We start from the raw sequence: 26,102 nt of genomic DNA, 5'->3' as shown, positions 1-26,102 counted from the left end.
CAATGCCCCTGGGAGAATGTTCTAGAATGTGTAGCATCCTGGGGGAATGGCAGCTTACTGCCTTATGTAGCTCACTGAGTGAGGTGGGGTGTTTCCCTGTTATTGATAACTCATCACTGCTAGTAAGAGGGATGATGCTGGGATCCAGTTACAAATGCATTTTTTTGACTGGTTATATTTTTGAAGTGTATTAGGATAAAACAGAATTTGGACAGTAAACCCATCATTTCATGGATACTATTATTAGGTACAGGCTGGCTTAAAGAAACAGTGATGACTGAAATCCTATTTAAAGAAAAATATTAAGTAAGTAAGAGTACAAGTGATATGGGGCAGATACTAAAAAAAATACTCAAAGTATTTTCCAAATTATTGAAGCTGAAGAAACATGAAACTAAAAAACAGGCAACTGTTCCCAAATCAGTGACAATAGTTTTTTGGTCTCTAAGTCAGGAATTGGGTAAAATGAATCTAACTCCATCAAATACACAGTCTGGTAGAGTGTGTGATGTGTTGAGGTTGGTTTGGTCATGGAATGTAGGTGCCAGGGAATGGAAACTCAGAAACATCACGGAGAACATCCCAGTAGATTGTGCCTGACTATAAGGCTAAGAAACAGATGCATCAAGCTCATAAGCACAAGTTATATCTTAAAAATTCAATAATACTTACTTTCCTTTTTTAATCGTGTTCCTGCCAAGTAGAGGGTCAAGGACTGGATCTATTGTTTCCTCAAGGTTTTCCACTAAGATGATGTCACCAAAGGCCAATGCAGTCTCAATGGCATTCAAAAACCTTACAATTCAATCAGGATTGAGATGATAAAATGTAAATAAGTACAAGGAAATTGTCCAAAAGCATTTCTATGATTATTTAAGGTAGATATTTTAATTGGGACAAACCAACTTTGAGAAATGTGTTATAAAGTAGTATTCTTCTCAAACTATATTACACAAAAAACAGAGATCAGATTTTGAAATAAGTTTTATCGTCCTATTTTTCCAAGTGTAAATTTGTTGCCTTTCACTTAACCAATGGCTAAAAAATGTATAAATGACCAAAATATTGTAAATTTGAATTCCTTGGATGGGTCCCTTTTAAATGAACAGTTGTAATCTGTCAAGTGCCCTGAGATTTCATCAAGACTTTACGTTTTACACCGTTATGTTCAGCCATATATAATGGCTGAAAAGTCTCCTGACCCCCCAAATGATTCTCTCCATATATTCAGATAAGCAAGGAATATATTTAACTGTACAACTATAAAAATTCCTTGTTTCACTTTGTATGTGAAAAGATGATGGTAGGGGTTAAAGGAAATATTAGTAAGTCAAAAAGTACAACCCCCAAAATAATAATTTTTTCAACATCAACTGAAGACTAACTATGGATAAGACAGCATTCTCCTTATCAGACAGTACAGCCATGAGGCTCCAGTGGCAGAATGTCTTAGAGTAGGTTTAGTTCTCCCAAGTGAAATATGAAACTAAGAAAGAATCCAATGTTGGAACTGTGTATGATCCTACTAGGGGCAAAGGATATATGTATGACTATAATTCTAAATATCATTCTACAGGTGTAGTTGGCAATTTTTGTCTTATCATATGCTATATACCAAACACTCTAGAGAGAAGGAATATAATACATGTTTTCATTTTTACCCTTAAGACGCTTATATATTTTTCCTCTTAAATATGATGCTCGTTCTAACTTTCTATCTGATTTTTCTTCAAGTAACTGGATGCTGCCTCTCATAATGTCTTTTCAACAGAGGTACTTTACAAGAACATGAGCAGGCAAATAAATAGTATTTAAAAATACTACTTCAAATAGTATTTTAAATTGGTAGAGAGGTCTAATAAATGCCAAAACTTTATAATAAGCAGAACTACTATGTAACATTTAAACATACAGCCAATCCCCTTCAGAAATCACATACCCTTTCTGGCCTAAATGTGTGACTTTCAGGTCAGCTCCATACTTATTCTTTATCCATTTAATTCCCTGTTGCTGGGGATCTATCATCAGGGGCCAGCGCTCGCAGTGTGTCAGGATGGTGGCATTTTCGGTTGACATTCTGTCATTGGGCAGTCCTTCATTATTCCATGCAGCAATTGTAGCATCATCCGTCAACATGGCAATCACGTCCAGGCCTTTCGTTATCGGGATGGAAACCTTTAGAATCAAAGTTGTGTGCAATCAGCTGGCAATGAGGTGGAGGAAGATGACTCAGTATGACAGACAAGACCACAGATTCCAACCTGGAGAAAGTGACTCCAAGGGAACACATGCAAATTCACTGTGGACTCTAAGAATCCAAATGCAACTCTTATCAAGAAATTCAATTTGATCTAATCAACCCAGTATTTACCTCTCAGAAACCTGTGAACTATGGGTTTATTAAATGGTTTATTAACTGCATCTACTTGTCTTCTACTGAAAGGGACTTTGCCCTACACATACACCCGTAGCTATTTTAACAAGAGGAAATTCAGACACTAGGAAGCATGGTAGAATATCAGAGATTTATTTTCCATGGAGCAATCTCCCCACATAAGCAATGTCTAAATACAGTATGTTATTCAGGCATTTCATCTTTTTCTGCAAGCCAACATTACACAAATGATTTCTCTTTTAAATTTCTTTTGGTCATCAGTTCTCAAACATTTACTAAGTGCCTTTTGCATCTGTGAAACACTGTCTGCAAGATGAACCCAGCACCATGGCTTGGTAGGCGAAAACATTCCTCCATGAATGAATGAATTCCTTGTCATGGTTGTGTGTGTGTGTGTGTGTGTGTGTGTGTGCGCGCGTGCGTGCACGTTTTGTAAAGTATGATCCTCATTCTTTAGAACAGGTTCCTTCATCTCCCTTCTATCTTCCTAATATCTTCCTCTCCACTCTTTTTCTATTTTCCTTTCTCCTTATCTTCCTTCACAAAAATGAGCAAGAGGAATAAGGCACCAGCCACCCTCATGGCTTGGTAGTGGGGCTAACATGGAAACATGCCTCCATGCAATGAGAGCCCTGCCCGTGGTAGAAGAGGAGGCCCTAGTAGCCATAGGAGTTTGGCTCATTGGTTGGTCACAGAGATTGAGCAAATAAAATGCTGAAAGGACCCCCACAGTAAGGCTGGGACACAATGTTATTGTATCAATATAGGAAAAAGAGTACAATATTCCACTGTTCCTGAATATGAATGAATCAGGGCTGGGATATAGCTCAATGGTAGAGAGCATGCCTGACATATGCAAAGCCCTGAGTTCCATCCCCAGCACTGGGGAAAGAAAAAATCTCCTAGTGATATGAGTAAAGTCTTGCTGTCTGGCCTAATATGTAATTTCCTTAAAGACACAAACAATCTAGCTTCTTTTAGAATAAGCATCCTCCCATTAGCAAAAGACACATGGTTTTTATTTCAGCCCTCTACTTAATACAACTTAAAGCAATAGGTAGCTTTGAATAACTTTGGCTTCTGAAGATAAAAGGAGTAGCAGATGTGGGCACCTATGGAGCTTGTACCCAAAGTCAATAGCTTGAACTGCTTTAGTATCTACTCTATGTAAAAGTGAGTGCAGGAAATCACAGAGCATACCATAGCCAGCACCTCTTTTTTTTTTTTTTTATTTTGGTCATTTCAGTCTACTAGGGGAAATAAAGCCCATTCCAGTATAAAAGGAGGTGACTCACATTTAAGGAATATCATAAATATTGTAACTACTGTGATAGAGTTTTAGAAAAAAATTAAGACATTTTCTTTTGTAGTATTGGTATGGAAACATTTTTTCATCGAAATATTTTAAATTGTTATAATATAGGTATAACTGATATATTTAGAATATTATTAATATAGAAATAGTACTGTATACTGAATGCATATATTTCTGAGGATGCAGTAAGGAGAATTGACTCTACTTTTATAAAATAGTTCCTTCCAAGGTTACCTTAAATATGTCAAGAAGTCATCAATAAATGTCATGCTTGGTTTACAGATTTATAAATCACACAAAAACCAAGTAGCAAGTGACTATGGTATTTTGCAAACTATTAGAATCCCTTAGAGACCCAAGCCAAACTGACAAGCCAAAGACAGAAAGGAGACAGTTACCTACAGGCAAGTACAATTCTAGAAAATGTCCTACATGCTGAGAAGACAATGATTTGCCTCTTTAGGGATATAACCAGGGAAAATTAATTTTAAATATTAACATTAATAAATAATTTTAGCTCCTATGGCCCCCCCAGTACACCTTCATACAATAAGATTGTCTTATTTTACTGCAATTGATCTAGAAATAGAAGATAAGCAGCTCAGAAATGGCAACTTATAAGGATACACATTTATTATGTTTTATGTAGCACGTTCTTCCAGAAGTCTTTCTTTTGTTCATTTTTTTGAGTACTGAGGATTGAACCCTGGGCCTCATAAATGCTGGGCAAGCACTCTACCACTGAGCTACATTCCCAGCCCTTCCCACTTTGACACAGGGTCCTGCTAAGCTATCTAGACTGGTCTTGAACTTGTGATCCCCCTACCTCAGCCTCCTGAAGTGGTCTTGAACTTGTGATCCCCCTACCTCAGCCTCCTGAACAGCTGGGATTACAGGCATGTGCCACTGTGCCTGACTCTTCCAGGTGTCTTAGAACAATGTCTTCTAAAGAAATGTCATTTATATAATTTGGAGTAGTTTTCTTCAATTGGTTTAGTTATGCTCAGAGTGGGCACATTTTTGGGGTCCATGTCTCAGTCTGCATGGTGCATTGGTACTCCAGGGAAAGGAGAGAGCACTGTGATGACTGAAAACTGACAAGGGACTCCCCGGGGAATTGTGAAGTCAAAGTAAAATACAAGCCTGTCACAGCTAAAGTGAATATAGGTTTAGGATATACCATCTAAAAATCATCATTTTGCTTTGTTTGCATGTTTAGAATGTTTTGATAATTTGGAAAAGTCCATCAGTTTCATTGTTTTTATTTTTATAATCTCTACAGAGCAAAATTTTGTTTTCACTGAATCCCATATTTGGAATTTTAAGTAAATGAGAAAATACAAATTAATTAATATAAAACCTTCCAGAAACACTTATAATAAATGAGGTTTTTACCAACAATTAAAGAGCAATTTTAAAACTAAATTTGGAAGCAAATTTCTAGCATAAACAATGTAAAAAGACTGGTAGCATTCATCAGTTCATACTGACAATACATGCCCCAATGTAAGCAATAGAGCAGTAAAAAGACAATGTGATATTCAATTGTTTTCATGTCTCAAGTGAATTTTCCTAATAATTTTGGAAAGCAAGAGAATAATTTACTAGAGACTGTTGATGCAGAGAGGACCACTGTCAATGTGAAATGGTTTCAAGGGTGACCTGAGCAAACACCAAGCTTAGAGAATGTGAGACTGAGAAAAAAGATAAGAGAAGAAATAGAAAACTGACAGTTTTGAAACTTACAACGTACCAAGAACTGGGAAAAATCTGCAGAATGCCTATTATGGTGTGGTAGCAACCTTAAACTTAAAGAGAATAAAAAAGCAATTTCTTTTTAGAAATCTTCAATATAAAAACAATGTTAAACTACAGATATAGGAAATACATTAGTCACAATAGGATTTTTCTATGAAAATGATTAAATATGGGATGCCTTTAGTAATGAGCTTTCCTAAAACACTGGATTTTATTTAAATTGCAAACATTCCACCGGTGTGTACTTATATTATGAAAACAGCTAGTGTGAATACTGAGGCATAATCACTAATGTGGAACAGTAATATACAGAGTGAGTTAGATTATTTTTAAATATACACCAGAAACAGCTGGATAAGTACCCTAAGAACCCATTTAATCAATTGAGATGACACTATTATACAGAAAATAGGGATTTGAAAGTCATGAAGTCTAATTTCTCATTCTCTATAACTGGAGTCAAATTAATTAAACTTCCTGTATCTCAGTTTCTCATTTATAAAAGGAGTATCTTAAATGAGATGATTTCAAATATTATAAATCTGTGATTTCACTTTGCTTATAGGCTTGAGTTTTCAAACTTAGGGTAAATTATTTATTTATACATCTATCTATTTTTTTTTTTTTTTTTTGGTACCAGGGATTGAACCAAGCAGGGGTTAATCACTGAGGCACATCCCTGGCCCTTCTTTTTATTTTTTATTTTGAGACAAGAGTCTCACTAAGTTGCTTAGGGCCTCACTAAGTTGCTGAGGCTATCTTTGAACTTGAGGTCATTTTGCCTCAGCCTGCCAAGCTACCGCGATTACAAGCATGTGCCACTGTGCCTAGCTTATTTTTAGTTGGAGCTTTGAGGATATACATAGAGGTGGAATTCACTGTGGTGTATATATATATATGTATATATATATATGTATATATATATATATATATATATATATACACACACACATACATACATGTACATAGCATAATTTTGTCATATGAATTCATTTCCTTCCTTTTCCCATCCCTCTTCCCTCCCCTCAGTCGTCTTCTATTCCTCTAACCTTATGATATCTGATCCCTGCTCCTTTCCCCCTTACTTTGCTTTAGCTTCTGTATATAAGAGAAAAAATTCAATAAGAGTAAATTATTTTTATGTCTGTGTACGAAATGCTACAATTGTAATCTGAAAGCAGTCTTGAACATCCTCAAGGGAGAAAGACAGGCAAGACGGCTGAACAGAGGCACCCAACACTCACTTGCTCTTACACAAAGAATCAAGGCAATAGATGTACAGTTGCATAGTGAGGTGAGTGACCATGACAGAAGACTGAAATTTAATGGTAGAGAAATGTAAACCTTGTAGAATTGAGAGACCTGGGAGAGCAGCATAATAAGAGAAAAAGTATTCTAGAAACTGCTGTCCTACCTCCATCGCTAGGGAGGGGGGTTTTCCTCTGCTATAAGGGCAGAGGCTGGCAATCCTCACAGTTGGAAAGTTTTAGGGCCCTTGTTAGTTTATAGCCTAAATAGATACGAAGACAGAAATCTTCACAGTAGTCTGGCTTTGGGGAAAAATGAATTTACTTCATCTCCTAGTGACCCCCCTGGGTGATGCAGCCAGGAGCTATCTTTGTCTGAGTTTGGACAGCTTTAAGGGTCAGAAACCCTTTCATATTCCCATCTTGGGGACATTCTACTGTGATGGCTCAGGGGTGACTGTCTCACAATCTATATTTGGCTTGGTACAATAACTGTGATGCAAACCTGCTGAGTGTGGGGAACAGGTAGGTGTTGTGATGTGGAAGAGAATGGAGGGTGCCACTCCCAGGAACCAGGGGATCTGGGAGTCTGCCCTCTGAAACCTGGGGCATGGCCAGTCATGTGTAGTTTTGCACGGGTACCAGGACTAAGCACGGTTGCCCACACGGTTCCTGCTACTCCTCTCCCAGGGCTGTGTGTGGGTGTTTGTTACTAACAAGGCAGAGAAAGAACTGGGTCTCCACTGCTCCTCCTCCCACAGAGGACTGTTGGGACAGTTTTGAGAATTAAGACACAACATTAGCTGTAGCCTTGTCCCCACAAGACACATAACCTAAGGTCAGAGAAACTTTGCATAGGAGGGGCCCAGTTCTAGTCGCTCCTACAGGATCTCAGCTGAGAGGAATTGGGTTTGGCTCCAGCTGTGACTCAGTGAAGCTCAATCCTGTGGGTGCTATAATGAAAAGAATGGGGTAGGCAGAGAAAAGCTCATGGGCTATGCCCTGTCCCCAGGTGAGCATAGCTGTGGGTGGGGGGCTGAGGTCCTGCTCCTGGACAGTCACACCCGCAGTAGCAACAGGTATGAATGACCTAACTTTTCCTGTCTCTTCACCTACATGTGTCCCCTGCATTGGCCCCCACATTTGCCTGACCACACACTGCTCACAAGACTCTGTGAGTACCATAAAGTGGTGCTGTGAATCCTTCTCCTCCTCTCCCTGAAAAGCACCTGGACCCACACAAGTGTCTAATCAGACAGCAAGTGCTTAGGTACCTCACCAACACTGCAACAGCCAATACCAGAGATTCATTCAATTAATAGAGCCAGTATTAGTCGTACGTAAGAAAATTCTCATCAACTTTCAGGGGCTACTCTCACTGGAGAAGTTACCACATAATATTCAACCCATATTGCTGTCAATACCACATTTGCTTGAACTGCTAGAGTGTCTTCACTCCTGTATGACCCAGAGAGACAATGGGTCTCCCTAACATGGTATGTGCCATACCTAAACTTGCTAATTATAGCCAAAGAAGCTCCTGAGTGATTACACGGCGGTACCCTGCTGGAAATAAATTCTATTGCAAAATAAAACTATACCTCAGGACACATTTTTAGGAGAAAGCTGCTTAATTAAGACCATTCCATATCACAAATCTCACCAGATGCACAAATCTCAACATAGGAATGCAAGAAATATTTTAAAACACCATAATAAGACACCTTCTAAAATTCATAATTCTCTGGTAATGGATTCCAAAGATATTGAAGTGGATGAAATACTAGATAAAGAATTCAAAACAATGATTTAAAAAAATCTAAATGAACTTCAGAATATAGATAAATTATTAAATTGGGAAAATTGTGCAGGATATGAATGAAAAAATTCAACAAAGAGAGATTTTTGAAAAAGAACCAGTCAGAAATCTTGGAAATAAAGAGCTGTATAAGTCAGATAAAGAGTTTAGTTGAAAGCCTCAACAACAGACTAGGTCAAGTGGAAGAAAGACTAGACATAGAAGAGTTTCAAGAAGAGCTTGAAGACATGTCTACTGAGATATCATCTTCAGACAGAAATTTAAAAAAAAACATGAAAGGAGTACGCAAAATTTTTAGGATACCACTAAAAGATCAAATGTCTGCATCATCAGTATACTTAAAGGGGAAGAAATAAATGGTAAAGGTATGGAAACCTGTACTGTGAAATAATAGCAGAAAACTTCCTTCATTGTGGTAAGACATGGACATCCAAGTGCAGGAAACCTATAGGACCCAAGTAGACATGACCAGAAAAGATTCTCACCATGATCTATTATAGTCAAACTGTCATAAGTACAGGGCAAAGAATTTTAAAATCTTCACTAAGTCACATTTAAGGGCAACCCCAGTAGTCTAATGGCAGGTTTCTCAGAGAAACCCTACAGGCCAGTAAGGCATGTATTTCAATCCTGAAAATAAATAGTTGCAAGGCTATCCATTAGAAATGAAATAGAAATAAAGACTTTCCAAGATAAGCAAAAATTAAGGGAACTCATGATTACCAGACTAGCCTTATGAAAGATGATTAAGGGAGTCCTACACCCAGAAGTAGAAGAAAGGTAACTACAATTGCAATATCAAATGAAAGTGCAAGTCCCACTAGAAGAGTAGATACACAAATGAGATATCTAAAAGAATCAGTCACTATCAATACAGTAAACCATCCAGACCATAATGATGAATAAAAGAGGAAGAATGGAAAAAAGAACTTTCAAAACAACCAGAAGAATCAAAAAATGACAGGCACAAGTCCATAACTTTCATTAATTATTCTGAAAGCATAATATGTGGACTTGATTGTCCATTAAAAGATACAGACTGGCTGGATAGATTAAAAAACAAGCCCCGACAATATGCTGCCTAAAATATAATTAATTACCTTATCAGTAAGGAGACACAAAGACTGAAAGTGAAAGAATGGAAAATTATATTCCAAGCATAGGGATTCTGAAAATGAGGAGTAGCTATACTTAAATGTGACAAAATAGACTTTAAGACAAAAATCAGTAAGAAGAGACAAAGAAGGTCACTAATATAATGATCAAGGGATCAATTAATCAAGAAGATATAAAAATTATAAATCTGTATGCACATAATGTCAGAGCACTCATTTTTATAAAACAAATACTATCGGACCTAAAGGAAGAGATAAACTTCAATACAGTAATAGTGGGGGATTTCAATACCCACTCCCAACTATGGATAGATACTCCAGACCAAAAAAATCCAGCGAAGAAACATCTAAGTTAAACAACACTATAGTTCAAATGGACTTGACAGACATTTACAGGAGCTAGGGACCAAACCCAGGGCCTTCATGCATAGTAGGCAAGTATTCTAACACTGAGCCCCCGGCCCTAATACATGTTTATAGACCATTCCATCCAACAGCTGCAAAATGCACATTCTTTCTTTTCATGAGTGCATACAATTTTCTCGAAACAGACCATATACTGAGCTACAAAACAAGTCATAACAAATTCAAAAACAATTGGAACCATATCATATATCTTTTTGGATCACAATGGATTGAAACTAGAAATCAGCATTGAGAGAAACTTTAGAAATCATACAAACACAGGGCAGGGGATATAGCTCAGTTGGCAGAGTGCTTGACTCGCATACACAAGGCCCTGGGTTCAATCCCCAACACCACACACACACAAAAAATTGTACAAACACATAAATGAACAACACACTTTTGATTGAATAGTGGGATATTGAAGAAATCAGAAGGGAAATTTAAGGATTTCTTTTTTGAAACAAATGAAAATTGAACATATCAAAAGTTGTAGGATTCAAAAAAAAAAAAAAACCAGTACTAAGAGAGAAGACTGGGGAAATGAGTGATTATCTCAAAAAAATAGAGTGATCAAATAAACTACCTAATGGTGCATCTCAATGTCTTAAAAAGACCAAACCAAACCCCAAATTAATAGAAGGAAAGAAATGACAAAGATCAGAGGAGAAATGGAAGAGTATCAAAGAACAATTATAAAGGCTGAATGAAACAGTTGGTTCTTTGAAAAGATCGAGAAACCTTTAGCTAGGGGTGGGGTAATGGAGATAGAGAGAATGAACTGGGGAGAGAAAGAGAATGAACTGCACGTGGCTACATGCAGAAGATTGAAACTGAACTCGTTTTTCTGACACTGTGCAAAAAATCAACTTGAAATGGATCGAAGACCTTAATGTAACTCCTGAAACTCTGAAACCACCACAGAAAAATGTAAGGGGAAATAGTTCAACATAGTGGTACAAGCAGTGATTTTCTGGATAGGACTCAAAGTACAGGAGAAAAAAGTAAAAACTGACAAAATGGATAAGATCAAACTAAAAAGATTCTTCAGAGCCAGGGAAACAATCAACAGAGCTGAAGATATTAACTACAGAATTGGAGAAAACATTTGCTGGCTAATCATTTGACAGAGGGTTATATACCCAGAATTTTTAAAGGAATAAAAAACAAACAACCATAACAAGCAATCCATTTTAAAAATGGGGAAAAGATCTGAATAGATGCTTCTTAAAAGATTTACAAATGGCCAAGAAATATTTTTTTTAAATGCTCAATATCCTTATTCAGAGAAATGCAAATCAAAACTATTGAGATCCCATCTCTCCCCAGCTAGAGTGGCTATTATAAATGACAACAACAATGACAAATATTGGTGAGGATGTGCAGTAAAAGGAACCCTATACTGGTGGTGGGAATGTAATTTAATATGGACACTATGGAAAATAGTATGAAGGTTCCTCAAAAAAACTAGAAATGTAACTACCATAAGATCCCGTTATCCCACTCTTGGGTATACATTAGAAGGAAATGAAGTCAACATACAAGACAAGACACCTGCATACCATGCTTACTGTAGCACTATTCACAATAGCCAAGATATGGAGTCAGCCTAAATGCTCATCAGCACACTAGAGGATGAAGAAAATATGGTATATATACATACAATGGAGTACTATTCAGCTATAAAGAATAATGAAGTCCTGTCATTTGCAGGCAAATGGACGAAACTGGAGAACAACATGTTAAGCAAAATAAGCCAAACACAGAAAGACAAATATCTCTTGTCCTCTGTCGTGTGGAAACTAAACAACAAAAGCTCCCCCAAAACAAGAAATGGAAGTAGAAAAGGGATTACTATTGCATAGGGACTGGAAAGGGTGCTGAGGCAAAGAAGGAGTGGGGTTAGAAGGGTGATGTGTGCATGTACATAGGAAAATATCACAAATAATCCCATTAATCAGTTCAATACGTGATAATAGTTATAATAAAAGCAAATCCTTAATAACTCATATCAGTAAGAAATCAAAATTTTGTGCCATTCAGCAATATAATCCAAATTCGATTTCTATCATTCTTGTTAAATGTACTTTTCTAACCATAACTCTGTATAATTACTTTTCTCCTATCTGTGAAAATCATTGTTAAAACAGAAGTTGTGCAACATACCAGGAACATCTTCACAGGAGAACTCTCTGCCAGTTACCATAAGAGTGGTAACAAAAGTTCCTAGTATATTTTTTTCTTACTACTTGAATTTCCATATGATGCTTCCACAGGGTGACAAGATAAAGAGCTCAACTCACCTTCTGTTGAAGAAATGGAACCCACTTGCAGTGCACCAGTTCCTGACGATACTGTTTGGTGAAGGACCCAACGTAAGACACAAATGCTGCAGTAAGGAGGACGTCTCCACACAGCGTCTTTTCTTGAGCTTCAAAGGACTTAATATTCTGACCCCAGCGAATCTTCTCTGACTGAACAATAAAATCATTCACATGTAATTGCAGTGAGAGCATCAACTCAACAAATACTTAATGCAGTTATCTTATAGCACAGTTTAAGACTACGGCACCCTGTACCATCTCTGGAAGGAGCAAAATGTAAACAGCATGACTGCTGAAACTGTCATGTGCTTTAAACTAAATAGTTCTATTCTCTTCAGTTGACTTTAGTACTATGTGACATTGGTTGTTTAATATCTCCTTTAGCAAGAGTTGGATGCCCTGCTCTTTAATCATGATTGGGGTTCTTCTTGAGAGGAAGACAGTTACTTCTCTCTTTGAGCATGGAGGGTCAAAGGCTATGGCTAAGAATGAGTGATGTTAGGATTGTGGATGTCGGTGTAGCTGTTCTCCATTCTTTGCACTTTTCAGCAATAACACCACACGGACCTAGATGCATCCTTTCCCCATTAACAAACAAGCTCAGTGGACTGATTATAGACAAAGAAAATGACAAATATCATTCATGTTAACTAATTAAAACATGAAGCTTAAATAGCCATCTATCTCAAATTCTATTAAAGAATTATGCCAGTAGTTACTAAAGGTTATTTTTCTAATATAATCATTAAATCAGTGGAGGAAGCTATGACCTATGTAAAAAGATGGAAATCAGGACTTCACTAACCTTGAAGACAGTACGCTCAAAGAATACTGAAGTCCTTATATCTAGAGGGTTGGTCATTTAAGATCTGATTTACAGGTTAAGTATGTGGAGCCCTTAATATTGGATTTGAATAAAACTGAAATAAATGTGTATGGATTGCCTGAACTGCAGGATAGTTCACTAATTCACTTTATATCAAGGCGTGCTAAAAATTAGTATAATATTCTAGCAACATGGAAATTAATAGAACCTGAAAAAAAAATCAGCAATTTGCCAGTATAAGCAAAACAGGAACTTGAAGGATTGTGCTTTTCTCGTGAAAGAGGAAAGTCCATAGAACCCCCAAAATGATGTATGTCAGAACAGATTGAAATGTCAGTTTCCTGAAAGACATCCTGATACCTAGGATGCTGGGGTCATGAGATCAGCATGTGAAATGCTTAGCAAAGCTGTTTTAAGGTGTCACCTTGCTTTCCTTGATAGAGATCACCCCAAGTTTGCTATATAATTAAACGCTGAGGAACTCCAGCTCTCTGGTCCTCTTTTTAGAATTTATCACTTTTTCCACCACAGACAACATGCCCATTAATTTTCCAGAGAAATCTCTCATTTGCCTACCCTCCATCTTTGTTGTCTTTGGTTTGTAAATGATAAACAATAAAGTGAACCCACCTCATTCTCCACAACAGCTTTGAAATTTGAAGATTTACTAAACATAGACTTATTGGCTATTGAAATCGTCGATAATTTCACTATTCCACCCACACAACATAAATCATTACTGACATTGGCTAACAAGGGTTTAAGAGTTGGAACATGTCCTGTAATAAATTTCTAGACAGTTAAAAATCACTGTAATTTTATTCTAATGCATTATAGATTGCTCGTAATGTCGTCCTGGCCGGGGTGACCCATTTCTAATTTTGAACAGCTGTTCAGCTCAGGAGTTAGTTAATGATTAAATATAAATTGCCTGATTTATTAGTCTGAATGGTTGAGCTTCCAGGTCAATGCTATATAGACAAAATCATCAGTCTTGATGTTTTTCAGAAGTTAACTGTCTCCTGTTCTAGTCAGAAAGAATTTATCCTCAAAGGAAAAGACCTGACATCTTCAATTAATCCTTCAAAAATATATTTTTTTCCTAGTTAACAACACACAAGCTTTTTCCCCCGTCATTGTCTAAATCATCACAAGAAAGCGAAGCCTTTGGAAATATGGCCATGTGGGAGAGACAAAGGGGAAAGCCTTCTTTGGCCTTGATAAAATGCAGGTACTTCATAACCACTTCAGAAACAGTCTACGTACTTCTTTTTCTCAGGTACCTCACAGATGATAAATACTTTCAAGGGTTTAAATCTTACCAAATTAAATGAGAGTAGTAGTGCCTATTAGGAGGAATAAAATTTCTCAACTGACTTAAAGAATGTGTCTTCAAAGGGCTCCATAATTAAAAAAACAAAAAACAAAACAAAACAAAAAAACACAAGAGATTTCCAAAATGCATCCATTCATTCTTTCAGCAAATAACTCTTGATGCCTGTAACATGCTGGGGACTAATCTCTGTGCCTGGGATCAAGTGACTCACAAAACATGATGCTCTTGTTCTTGAGTGCTTATATTTTAATGGGGGAAGAGGGTTAATAAGTGTGTGTGTATATGTACATCTGTAATTGTCATGTGATGATCCATGGTACAGAAATGTAATGCTGAGTAAGTGTAAGAGGGCAGCAGAGCTGTGTGTGTGTGTGTGTGTGTGTGTGCGCGCGCGCGCAAGTGTAGAGTGGGTGCTCTGTTTAGGGAGGTCTAAGGAGACCACGTGATAAATGTAGCTTTTGGCAGAGACTGAAGAAGTGGGGAGTCAGCGACGTGACATCTGGGAAGGGGGAAACTGTGTAGAGGAAAAAGCCAAAGGCCACAGACAGGACAGCAACTATATGAGGAGGGTGAGAAGACCAGAGGAGCAGCAGCAAGAGGGAAAGGAGCAGAGCGGAGGACAGAGGCACCCAGCAGCCAGATCACATATGGCCTCCCAGGGTGTTTAAAGCCTGTGGATTGTTCTGAGTGAAGTGGTTAGTTATTGGGGAGTTCTGAGCAACATGGTGACATGAATGCAGCTTTCAAGGTATTGCTCAGCTGCAATGAGAGGAATGCACATTAGGGGGTAATGGTGGAGGCCAGGGAGGCACTAGGGGGTGGGATGCTGGTGGTGTGGACCAGCACTGGGTATGGAGGGAGTGAGAGGTGGTGAGATTCTGAATGGACTTCCAAGGTAGGGCCAGTAAGATATGACAAGCCACAGGGAATTCATAAGGGGCAAAAAGCTAAGGGTAATTCAAAAGCTTTTGGCTAGAAAATTTGGAATAAAAGACCTGTAGTTATTGAGATGGAATAAATAATACATTTTACAGAATTAACTAGGTTTATATACCATGAACTACCAGTTTCAGAATGTTGGGGAGAGAAGGTTAAATTTGTGGCAAATTTAAATTAAATTTTTAAAATTCTAAATATATGAGAAAGTAGGCTATCACCAGTTCAACCATCCCAACACACATTTTTCTCTCCTCGCTTGCTAAGAGAACCGTCATTCTGAATTGGGTGGTAATGAATCCAGCCTCAAAAGAAGGACTGTGATTGACTGAAGCAATCACTACCCAACCTTCCCAGGCCCTTCTGCAGTTAGGAACTGTACATCTGGTTCTGGCTAAAGAAACTTCAGTGGGAGTCTGCTAGCAAGATCTCTATGAAAGCTTCAGGGTTTTCTTCTTTTTAAATTTTAATCAAAAGAGGAAAACCCAGCTGATGCAGACTTCCCTCCTCCTCCTGAGAAATCATGAGGCAAAATGCATGAGGGTAAATGTCCACATGCTAAGCAGGTACAGCAGGAGAGGTTGGTATTTGACCATTAATCACCTAAATCAACAATGATATGATGGTCTATCCCTAGCATTTTTTGGCAATAAACTTCTATTTGCTTAAGCCACTGTAAATCAAGTTTTCTATCATCGCTATGGAAACACATTTCTAAGAGTGCAGTTATACACTTACCAGCTAAATGTAGTTCTAATAATATAGTTATAAACTTATTTGTTAGATACTTCATGATATACTTTTTCAGTTGTATACTTTTTATATGCTAATAGTGCAGTTATATACTTTATGCTTTAAAATAATACATTTACTGAGATATGATTCTTACACCAGGCAATATGCAACTAAGTAGTTTTTAGTATATTTAGAGACTTGGGCAATCATCTTCATGATCTAATTTTAAAGTATTTTCCTCACCGCAAAGAAAAATTGTTTGTCTATGAGCAGTCACTCCCTGAACTCCACCTGTTTCTCAAGCCTCTCTAACCACTAGTGTATATTCTACATCTATAGATTTGCCTATTTGGGGTGTTTTGTACACATGAAATCATGCAATATGTAGCCTTTTGAGTATTACGTTTTTCACTTAGTATGTTGTTTTCAAGGGCCATCAATGTTGTAGCATGTATCAATACTCATTCCTTTTTATACCTGTATAATATCTACTGTATAAATAAAACATTTTATTTATCCACTCATCAGATGATAGATAGTTGGATTGTTTCTACTTTTGGGTCTTGCAAATAATGCTGCAATGAGCAATGGCAGTAGAGTTTTGGTGTGGGCATTTGCTTTCATTTCTTTTGGATATGAATCTTTTGGATATGTATAGCATTACTGAATCACATAGTTACCTCATATTAAATATTTTGAGGAACTACCAAGCTTTTCCAGAGGCTGAGCCATCTTACATTCCAACCAGCAATGTATGTAGAATTTTACTTCTCTAGTTCCTCAACAATACTTGATACTGCCGAAGATTTTTTTTTATTATTATCATCACAGAAGATATGAAAGTGGTCACCTTGTAGTTCTGCAGTAGGAAATGCAAATGAAGCTGAACATCTTTTCATGTTCTTACAGGCCACCTGCAGGTAATCTGATGAGAAATGTCTACCCAATCCTTTGACCATCTCTTTTTTGGATTATTTATTTTTCTGACAGAAAACACTCGAATAGGCATTATCTCTTTCAAGATTCATTACAACTTTGTGAGGTAGGTATTATCCACATTCCCATTTTATGGAAAAGGAAACAAAGTTGAAGCAGCTCAGAGACTTGCCCGAATTGTTTAACACCACATGATAAAGCAAGTAAAATCTTAATTTTTGTGACTTATTTATGTCAAAGACCATATGTTCATACAGGAAAAAAAAATTGAGAATTACTTAAAAATCTTTATCTTATGGAATTACTCTTAATATTAGTATGTCAGTCACGTATAAAAAGATGTAGCAACAAAAACATAAATCAATTAGATTTGGCTTAAAAGTCGTGGTCTGCTGGTAGAATTTAATGCAAATGTATATTAAAAGGATCAACAGTTCTGTATCACAGTTACCTATTAGTTGTCCTGAGTTTTATGACATATTATGACAGGCTTTATTTTTGTTTTTAAAGGACTTCATAATGTCCTTAAAAAGAAAATAGAGGAAAAAAAATAAGTAGATACCTACCTACAGCTGGTGTTTTACAAGGGATACAAAACAAATAAATTCTGACAAAAGCATATCTTCTTCCTGCTTTTGTTGAAAACTACGCTGAAGTCACACTGAATTTACTGACTATGTTAAAAAAACATTGTAACTGATGTTGTTTTCTTTTCTATAAAACACAGGATTGGTCACTTCCTTCTGGCCATTTTGACCCACTGTGTGAGTGGTGACTACCTATTCCCATTTATTGTTGATTCACTCTCCTCTTAGTCGTAACTGACGATGAGTAAATAATACAACCCAAAGAAGCTGAACTGAATGTTTAGTGAACAGTTTAGAAGAACAAGTTATCTTGCCTCAAGTTCCTTGACAAGTCTGTTGGCTAGTTCAATGGTTTTGTTGGTTTGGTTCACCTCTTCTTGACATCGGACTTTCTCTGCTATTGCTTTTTCAAATGAAGCCGTGAGTTTGCTCAGATTTTGATCCAGATCCTGAATAAGAATCAAAGTTAACTTGAGTCATTTTTAGTTAAAACAGAAATAGTACAGTAATCATTATAGAATATCTGTTATCTTGAAGAAAAACTGCTTTTTCTCCTTTGCTCTTTGACCATACATATTTTAGGGGAGGAAAAGGAGGAGGAGGATACAGTCATGATAGTATGTCAGAGCCTCCGCAGACTATCAGATGACCATTTGATCACCTTATCTTCCTTCTCCACTCAGCAGAGTACAGAGAGAGACTGAAGCAAGTGATGTGCTCTTAAGACTCATGCATTATGGGTACACCATCACCCTCTGCTGTCCTATGTAAGCCTCCTTCTCCAGTACCAGCTTTGTTAATGTCCAGGGTGATCTGCCTAGCCTATTGACTCTTTTCTCATTTGATTCAGAATGTAGGCAGTGAAAAGGGATGTGACTTATTGAGCCCCTTCAGACCTCACCTGATTCATCCTATCAGATTTTCTACTCTGGAAACATGGGATTGCAACTCAGAGGTAATCCATTGTCTTATAAAAACCTGGGAGGGGGTAGGGGCTGGGGCTGTAGCTCAGTGGTAGAGCGCTTGCCTTGCAGGCATGAGGCACTCGGTTCAATCTTTAGCACCTCTTAAAAATAAATTAATGAAATAAGTATATTGTGTCCATTTACAACTAAAAAATAAAAATGAAAAAAAAACTGGGAAGATATGCGCATTTTGAGGGGCAACATTTAGGGGAAGACCACTTTCCACCAGGGGCATAGGAGAGCAGATGAAACCATTCTGGAGAATGAGGAAAGATGAAAGGCTGTGTGTAAAGGACCCAGCTATTTTAAAAGAATGAGCTCATACATTAGAATACATTAATTTTTATGAAAAATAGCACTATTAAGCTTGGGATAGTGTGTGGTTAAGAGTATTTAGCATTGGGTTTAAAATGGCTCGAGTCTAGTCCCTCTTTGCCTCTATGAGCCACAGAACTTTGAACTCACCATTCACATTCTGCGAGTTTCACATTTCCTTATTTGTTAAATGAACTATTATTTATACACACCTCATACAGCTTTTGTGGGATTAAGTACATTAATGCACATGAAACAGGGCACAGAACATTCAGTAAGCATGCGGTGAAAGTCAGGTTGGTGTACTGAAGTAACACTGAAATTTTCTTTAAAAGGAACACAAATTCTGCTGGGCGTAGTGGCATAATGCCTGTAACCCCAGTGGCTTAAGAGGCTGAGGCAGGAGGATGGCAAGTTCAAAGCCAGCCTCAGCAAAAGCAAGGCTCTAAGCAATTCAGTGATATCCTGTCTCTAAATACAATACAAAATAGGGCTGGGGATGTGGCTGAGTGGTCCAGTGCTCCTGAGTTCAATCTCTGGTACTACCCCTCCAACCCCCAAAAAGGAATACAAATTCTCATTTAGTTCATCTCTTCACTTAGCTGGAACATAATCCACTAATGACAAATATTTGGGTAAAATTTGGCCCTTGGTATGTAACTCTGAGGAAAGTTTACCAGAAATAATTTGCTATGATAAACAGCAAGCAGAAAGGTGAAAGTCTTGTTACTTTCTTTGAGGGAAAGTTCAGTTGTTAGCTTGAGCTTATACTCACTAGCTCTGCTTCAGAGATTTGAAGGGAATCCTGGTGGTACAGATCAACTTAATATAAAAATAAGTGTATAAAATGTACGTTTTGCACACAACAGCTCAAAGCAAATAGGTAATCATCAGATGATGTTACTCTGAGACTTAAATTAGGCTTTCAGAACCTTTTTGGAGAGGGTCTTAATTTCACTTTTATCCCTCCCCCCCCAATTTATCTCTAAAAAAAAAAAACCCTATTCTTGTTATTTGTCTTTTCTTACCACCCATTATTTCTTTAATCAATTTCAATCTGACCTTTATTCTGATCATTTTTTTTTGTTCTCCTCTACCATTTTACTGCAACAAATCTGGTAAGATCCACCAGTGAAACTATTATTACTTCATCCATATACTAATCATTGTGGGGAAAAAATGAAAAAAAAAATTAAAAAACCACAGATGAGCATTCCAAATATGGAAATCTGAAGGGAAAAGTGCCCACCTAACTTCAAGGGATAGCTCACAGTCAAAAGGTAGGCACGTTAAAAAAAATGTATAAAATTACTTTTAGCCTATGTGTACAAATAAAGTATATGTAAAATATAAACGAATTTCTTGTTTAGACTTGGGTCTCATCCCTAAGATATTCCATTATGTATATATGAATATCCTAAAATTTTAAAAATTGGAAATCCAAAGCACTTTCAGTGCTTTTTTCAGTCTCAGGTATTTTAGATTAGAAAATATCATTAGTATTCATGACTGTCTGTAACTGGTTTTGGGTGGGGGCATTAAAAGACATTATAAAGCTAGGTATCTCCTCACCAATACAATGCCTATTTACCTCATCTCTTGTGCAAGTTCTGGGGTAATTTTACCCCTTGCTCCCATTTCACCAAAATGACCCCCACTCACCAACTCCCATACTCTACTTTTTAGCCACACTAAGCTGCTCATTGTCCACAGAACACATGGCTCTCTTCCATAGTACCTTCATGGATGCTCCACCCCCATCTTCCAGTCCAAATTTATCCATCTTTCAAGATTCAATTGGGGGGAAAAAACTGTTTCACCAAATTCTTCCTGAGCATCCCCCACCCTCATCCTTATGTGTAGAATTGACCACTCTCGTCTTCATACTTCAATGGTAGACAATGTAATCTCTCTTGACTGCATCAAGAAAATGAAACAGCACTGATTAAATTCACTATAAGATTTTACAGAGTGAGGACTAAGCCTTATTTAGCTCTCTGGACTGCCCAGTCCACTGTTTTAAAATGTGTATTTACTGGACCGAATATTGAGTTCTCAAGTAGAACAAATTAATGTTTTAGTTAAAATGTAAGGTGTGACCCAGGCACAGTGGTGTACATCTGTAATCCCAATGATTTGGAAGGTTGAGGAAGAGGATTTCAAGTCCAAGGACAGCCTCAGCAACTTAATGAGATCCTTAGCAACTTAGTGAGACTCTGTCTCAAAAATAAAAAGGTCTGGGAGGGTAGTTCAGTGGTAAAGCACCCTTTGGTTCAATCCCCAGTACCAAAGGCGGGGAAAAAAATAAAATAAGGTGTGGTATCTGTTTGTTCATTTAACTAATAATTTTTTTGGTATCTCCCATGTGTCAGATACCAGGGATAAAACACTAAAGACCTTAAGAAACTCAGGGTTAGTGTGGAAATGATAGTCTGTATGTTCGGGTAAGCCATGCTCTAATGCACTAGTTATATGTCATAACAGAGAAATTGGTGGCCATTTAGGGGAACTTCATGGAGAAATAAAGTCCAAGCCAGACCTAGGAGAATTAGGGAAAACGGGCAGGTAAGAGAACACAAGATCCCAAATAGTCTTCAATATTAGTACAGAGCAAAGATCAGCAAATTATGGCCCCTAGACTAGATCTAGCTTGCTGGCAAGTCTTTGAATGGCCTATGAGCAAGGAATAGATTTTATTCTTTAATATGTTAAAAGTAAAAAATAAACAAGCAAACAAAAAAACCTATTAGCCTGTCTCCAAACAGTTTTGTGGAAAGTTGAGAACATTACTCCCACAGGAGTCAGGAGAAAAGGAAAAGTAACAGGTGGGTGAAAACATGAAGTCCACTCTGATGGCTGTCAGAGTAATAAAATCCTTTCCTCTCTGACTCACAAGTCCATGTTGTCTGTTAGTATGTGTGAAATTGTGGTATCTAACCTTGTTAGCTTGCAAGGAGGGTAAAATTCTGTTCCTTTCCCAGTTCTTGACAGACTCTAGCTTCAAGTTTCTAGAAATAAATGGATCAAAGATGGAAGAACTCAATTCAAGAACTCTAGCTATCCAGATCCCCTAAATTAGTGATTATCAAACAACACGCAACAGAACTAGCTGGAAGGCATGTTAAAATCTGGATTCCAGGGTTGCACTGCCAAAGTTTCTGACTCAGTAGATCAAGGCTGGGTCTGGAATCTACTTTTAAGCAGTTCCCATGAAACACTGATGCTACTGCTGGTCCAGGGAATAACTTTGAGAAATACTACCCTAAAGAGATTGGTTTTAGATTTTCTTTATTGCCATTCTTAGGCTCCATTTAAGACACAAGATAGCCCCCCCCCCTTTTTTTGTGGTACAGAGGATTAGGACCCAGGGCCTTGTGCATACAAGTCAAGCACTCTACCTACTGAACTATATCCCTAGCCCAATGTCCTTTCTTCCACAAAGCTTAGCAAAAAACCTTTTTTTCCACTCAACCTTCAATATGAGGCTGTCCTTGAATCTAAAACTAGAGACTCAAAAGAACAATTGCACAGAGATTAACACCCTGGTATTATCATTTTTTCATGACGGTACTGCTGTTCCCATCAGACATACCCCCACTGTCCTAGGTAAGAAGGCAGCAGGAGATACAGGTTAGGAAGCAGGAAAGTTGAGGAGGAGAAATGAAAGGCTGGAGAAAATGAAAGCTAGCAAAAACTATAATTTCACTTGGGCTGAGATCTCTATTTCATACTGTGTGCCAACAGAAGAACTGTGCAAAGTTACCTTGTCCTTAGCCTGACCAGCCACGTAGCCTTGGGAGGGCCTTGGACCCTTGAGGGAATTGCAGCCAGAATTCTGCTGCATTTGTAACTCCTCTCTTGTTCTCCACTTTGGGCAGGGGAATTTTTTCTTCAAAAAGTCAATTCAACTACTATTTTGTTTTTCTTTTCTCTGATAACTTAATTATGAGGCTGATAAATGACCCTCTGCTTATTCTGCGGGTTTCTGAAAACACATGGTGTGAATAGTTCTTTCCAGTTAGTTGTAGCTATGTCCAAAAAATGATTAGTTGTGCAAACACAGAAAGTCTTAACTTTGGATTTAACTCATGGTTGTCTTGAGCATTCTCAAGAAGCAATTTGATGTTCACTTTTCCTATGAACATCAAATTGCTTCTAATATTTACCAAAGTCACTAACAGTAGATGCAACATTTTTCTAGAGAAAATCCACAGTTTTGACCAATGAATGAGGATGACTTTTGTAAAGTTAACATGTTTATCCTGGACGTGTCCAAATCAGCTGCTGTTGCTGCCAATCTGCTTTTCTTCAATCAGTCATCAGGTATCACTGAACAGCATGCTTGGTGCTCTACTAGGAAGAGGTACCTAGTGAACAGGAAGAGTGTGTGTGTGTGTGTGTGTGTGTGTGTGTGTGTGTGTGTGTAGCAGGGGGTCAAGTCACCTGGGCAAGGAGTGTGGATCAGGAAGGTCTCTTGGAAGCAGCCTCAAAAAATAAGGGGGAAATCAATGGTTGCAAGCCGTGCTAAAATTGTATGTGTCATAGGAGAAAGATTCTGAGATTTAAATAATCATAATGTAAATATAATTACCCAACAGTAAAATGAGAGCACAAATCAATCTCTTTCTGGTATATTCATGGAGTCAGTGTCTTGGGCTCTGATCTTGGCTTTTAATAGGTTTGCTCTGAAACAATGGAGGCTGGGGCTATTAGGAGTCCCCTCCCTTTCTGCCCAATTGATGATTGAGTTCACACATAAGTAGGTCTAGTTCCAGCTTTGTTCTGAAGGAGGCCTGGTGTAGCTATGCAGCTACTGCAAGCACCAGATTCTAGACTTCAGTGGCTGTTGCATTCATATTCTCCGGTATCTACGGCAGGACAAAGTCTGAATAAGGAACATCCTCCTTGCCATCTACCCTCAGCCCCCTCTGCTCCTTTGTCCTCACATTCCCACTGGACAATCTCTCTACACATATGATCATTATGCCAACAATTTCCAAATCTAAGTTTCTGAGTCAGGCTTCACTGTCAAACTCCAGTCCTGACAGTGGAATATCTACACATGGGTTTTCAACAGGAAGGGCAGGAACTAATATTTACAAAACATCCACTGTGTGCTGTTTACTGCAGAGTATCTAGATACCTTAGGTCATAGTGGAAAAAAAAACCCTCTAGCTAATTTGACCTAAAGGGAATTTATTGGAAAAACATGGGAAAGCTCTCTGGGGGGAAGGAAAGGCAAAGAACCTTCAAGAAGCTTAGGGACTTGGAGGCAGGAACTGCTTGAGTCTTATCTGAATGATCTCTAAAAGGTACAAATACTGTTCTCAGTCTTTTACTCCTTCTGCCCATCATTCAAATTTGAGAGATGGGGGGAATTTAATTGGCAAAGCTTGACAGGTAGAACAGGGAAGAGCAATCCTGCTAAAAACCCCAACTTGAGCATATCTAGTGATGAGAGAAAATTCCCCAAAGATAAATCTGGCTGGTTTCTTTTAAAGAAGGCAGACTGGATGCCAGGTAGCCCAAAACTTCTTTAGCTCCAACGTGATTGGAGCTAAAGAAGTTTTGAATTTGGGAGCATTTTAGATTTTGAATAAGGAATGCTTAATCTGTACCTATTTCAGAGATGAGAAAATGGAAGTTCAGAGAGGTTAAACAACTTGTGTGGGGTAAAACAATAAATCATGGAGCCAAGATATAGACCAGTAGAAATCATGGAGCCAGGATATGAACTATTTTTTTTTAATATTTTTTGGGGTACCAGGGATTAACTCAGGGACACTGGACCACTGAGCCGCATCCCCAGCCCTATTTTGCATTTTATTTAGAGACAGGGTCTCACTGAGTTGCTTAGTGCCTCTCTTTTTGATGAGGCTGGCTTTGAACTCGCCATCCTCCTGTCTCAGTCTCCTGAGCCACTGGGATTACAGGTGTGTGCCACTGTGCCTAGAGGAGCTGGGCTTTCAAGCCCCTTATGCTACCTGCCCTCCTCCTCCTACTAGACTGTGAAAATTAGTTAAGTGCAGACACTATGACTGCTTCCACTTTTCCAGTCAGTGCCCAGCACTTCACCCATCAGAAACATCTATTGAATGGGTATCTAAGGGAAAACATCCATGAAGATCAAATTCCTTTCTGTTGGGCAGAGCTTACGCATGACCATGTCTGAAGAAGGGTTCCTAAGGAAGCAGTGGGAACTTCTTTAGATTCATGTTTTGCACTTACCACAAGCTTTTTCCTGATGGCCTCAAGTTTTTCAGTAGCTGCCGCCAGTTCTAAGTTTGCTTGGGCTAATGCTTGGCGTTTTGGTTCGACATCACAGTAGACCTGGAAATCCATATGGGATTTAATTCAGAAGGCAATACAGATGTGAATGGGAAGAATAATCACTTGACCTTACATAGGCTGAGCACTCTGCAAATAAAATCTCTAGTTTACCAAGTAATTTGCTGCTTCTCTAGCATGGCATCAGCTAAGGAAAAATAGACAAAGCTTCCCACTCTCTCTGGATCTCCATTGGTTACTTGTTTATTCTGGACCTTAGAGTTACAAGTACTTGCATAGAATGCTCTAGAGGTCAAACCCCATGAATAGTCTAAGATTTGCTTTTTTTAAATCAAATATGGAGATAATCCTCCTTTAACTAGAAAGTGCAAGGTGCATGAAACGCAGCTAAATGTGTGATCAAATCTAGACTCTGAGGCAGAAAGCATGGAGAAATTCTCTGAACACAGGAAGTGGGAGATGTTCTTGCACAATATGAACCACACATTCACTTTCTTTTTGAAGCACCTGTTTTAAGTATGTGTTATTTCAAGGAACCATTTAAGAATTTAGGTGGACCAAGGAAGTCAACTTGTCTTTCTTTATAGCAACACAACGCAGCTATAGTTCAGATCTGTGCTCATCTTTTCACCAATGGAACACAGTGCTTAGGCTTTTTATTATGGAGAGAGGCTATACATCTACTGTAAACTCTTGGGCTAAAAGATTTCCATGAGAGAAAGATCAACAATGTCCTGCTCCTGGGGTTCCACAGTGTGAAGGATATAACCTTATTTTATGGAAACCATTTGAGGAATGAC

General features: G+C 38.0%; 1 protein-coding gene across 1 annotated transcript in view; it reads right to left on the bottom strand.

Annotated features, from left to right (window-relative positions):
* Dnah11 (dynein axonemal heavy chain 11) overlaps positions 1 to 26,102 on the bottom strand; it is a 302,098-nt gene that overhangs the window by 67,287 nt on the left and 208,709 nt on the right. The window contains exons 61-65 of the mRNA XM_076853784.2: positions 25,243 to 25,344; positions 18,049 to 18,183; positions 12,358 to 12,528; positions 1,940 to 2,175; positions 673 to 795 (exon numbers count right to left, since the gene is read on the bottom strand). Of these exons, the coding sequence (XP_076709899.2) occupies positions 673 to 795; positions 1,940 to 2,175; positions 12,358 to 12,528; positions 18,049 to 18,183; positions 25,243 to 25,344 (767 nt within the window). The remainder of the gene's footprint in view (positions 1 to 672; positions 796 to 1,939; positions 2,176 to 12,357; positions 12,529 to 18,048; positions 18,184 to 25,242; positions 25,345 to 26,102) is intronic.

Source organism: Callospermophilus lateralis, chromosome 1 (genome assembly GCF_048772815.1).
Source record: "Callospermophilus lateralis isolate mCalLat2 chromosome 1, mCalLat2.hap1, whole genome shotgun sequence".
NCBI lineage: Eukaryota > Metazoa > Chordata > Mammalia > Rodentia > Sciuridae > Callospermophilus > Callospermophilus lateralis.
Note: the sequence above shows the minus strand (reverse complement) of the source record. Positions and strands in the feature narration are given on the sequence as shown.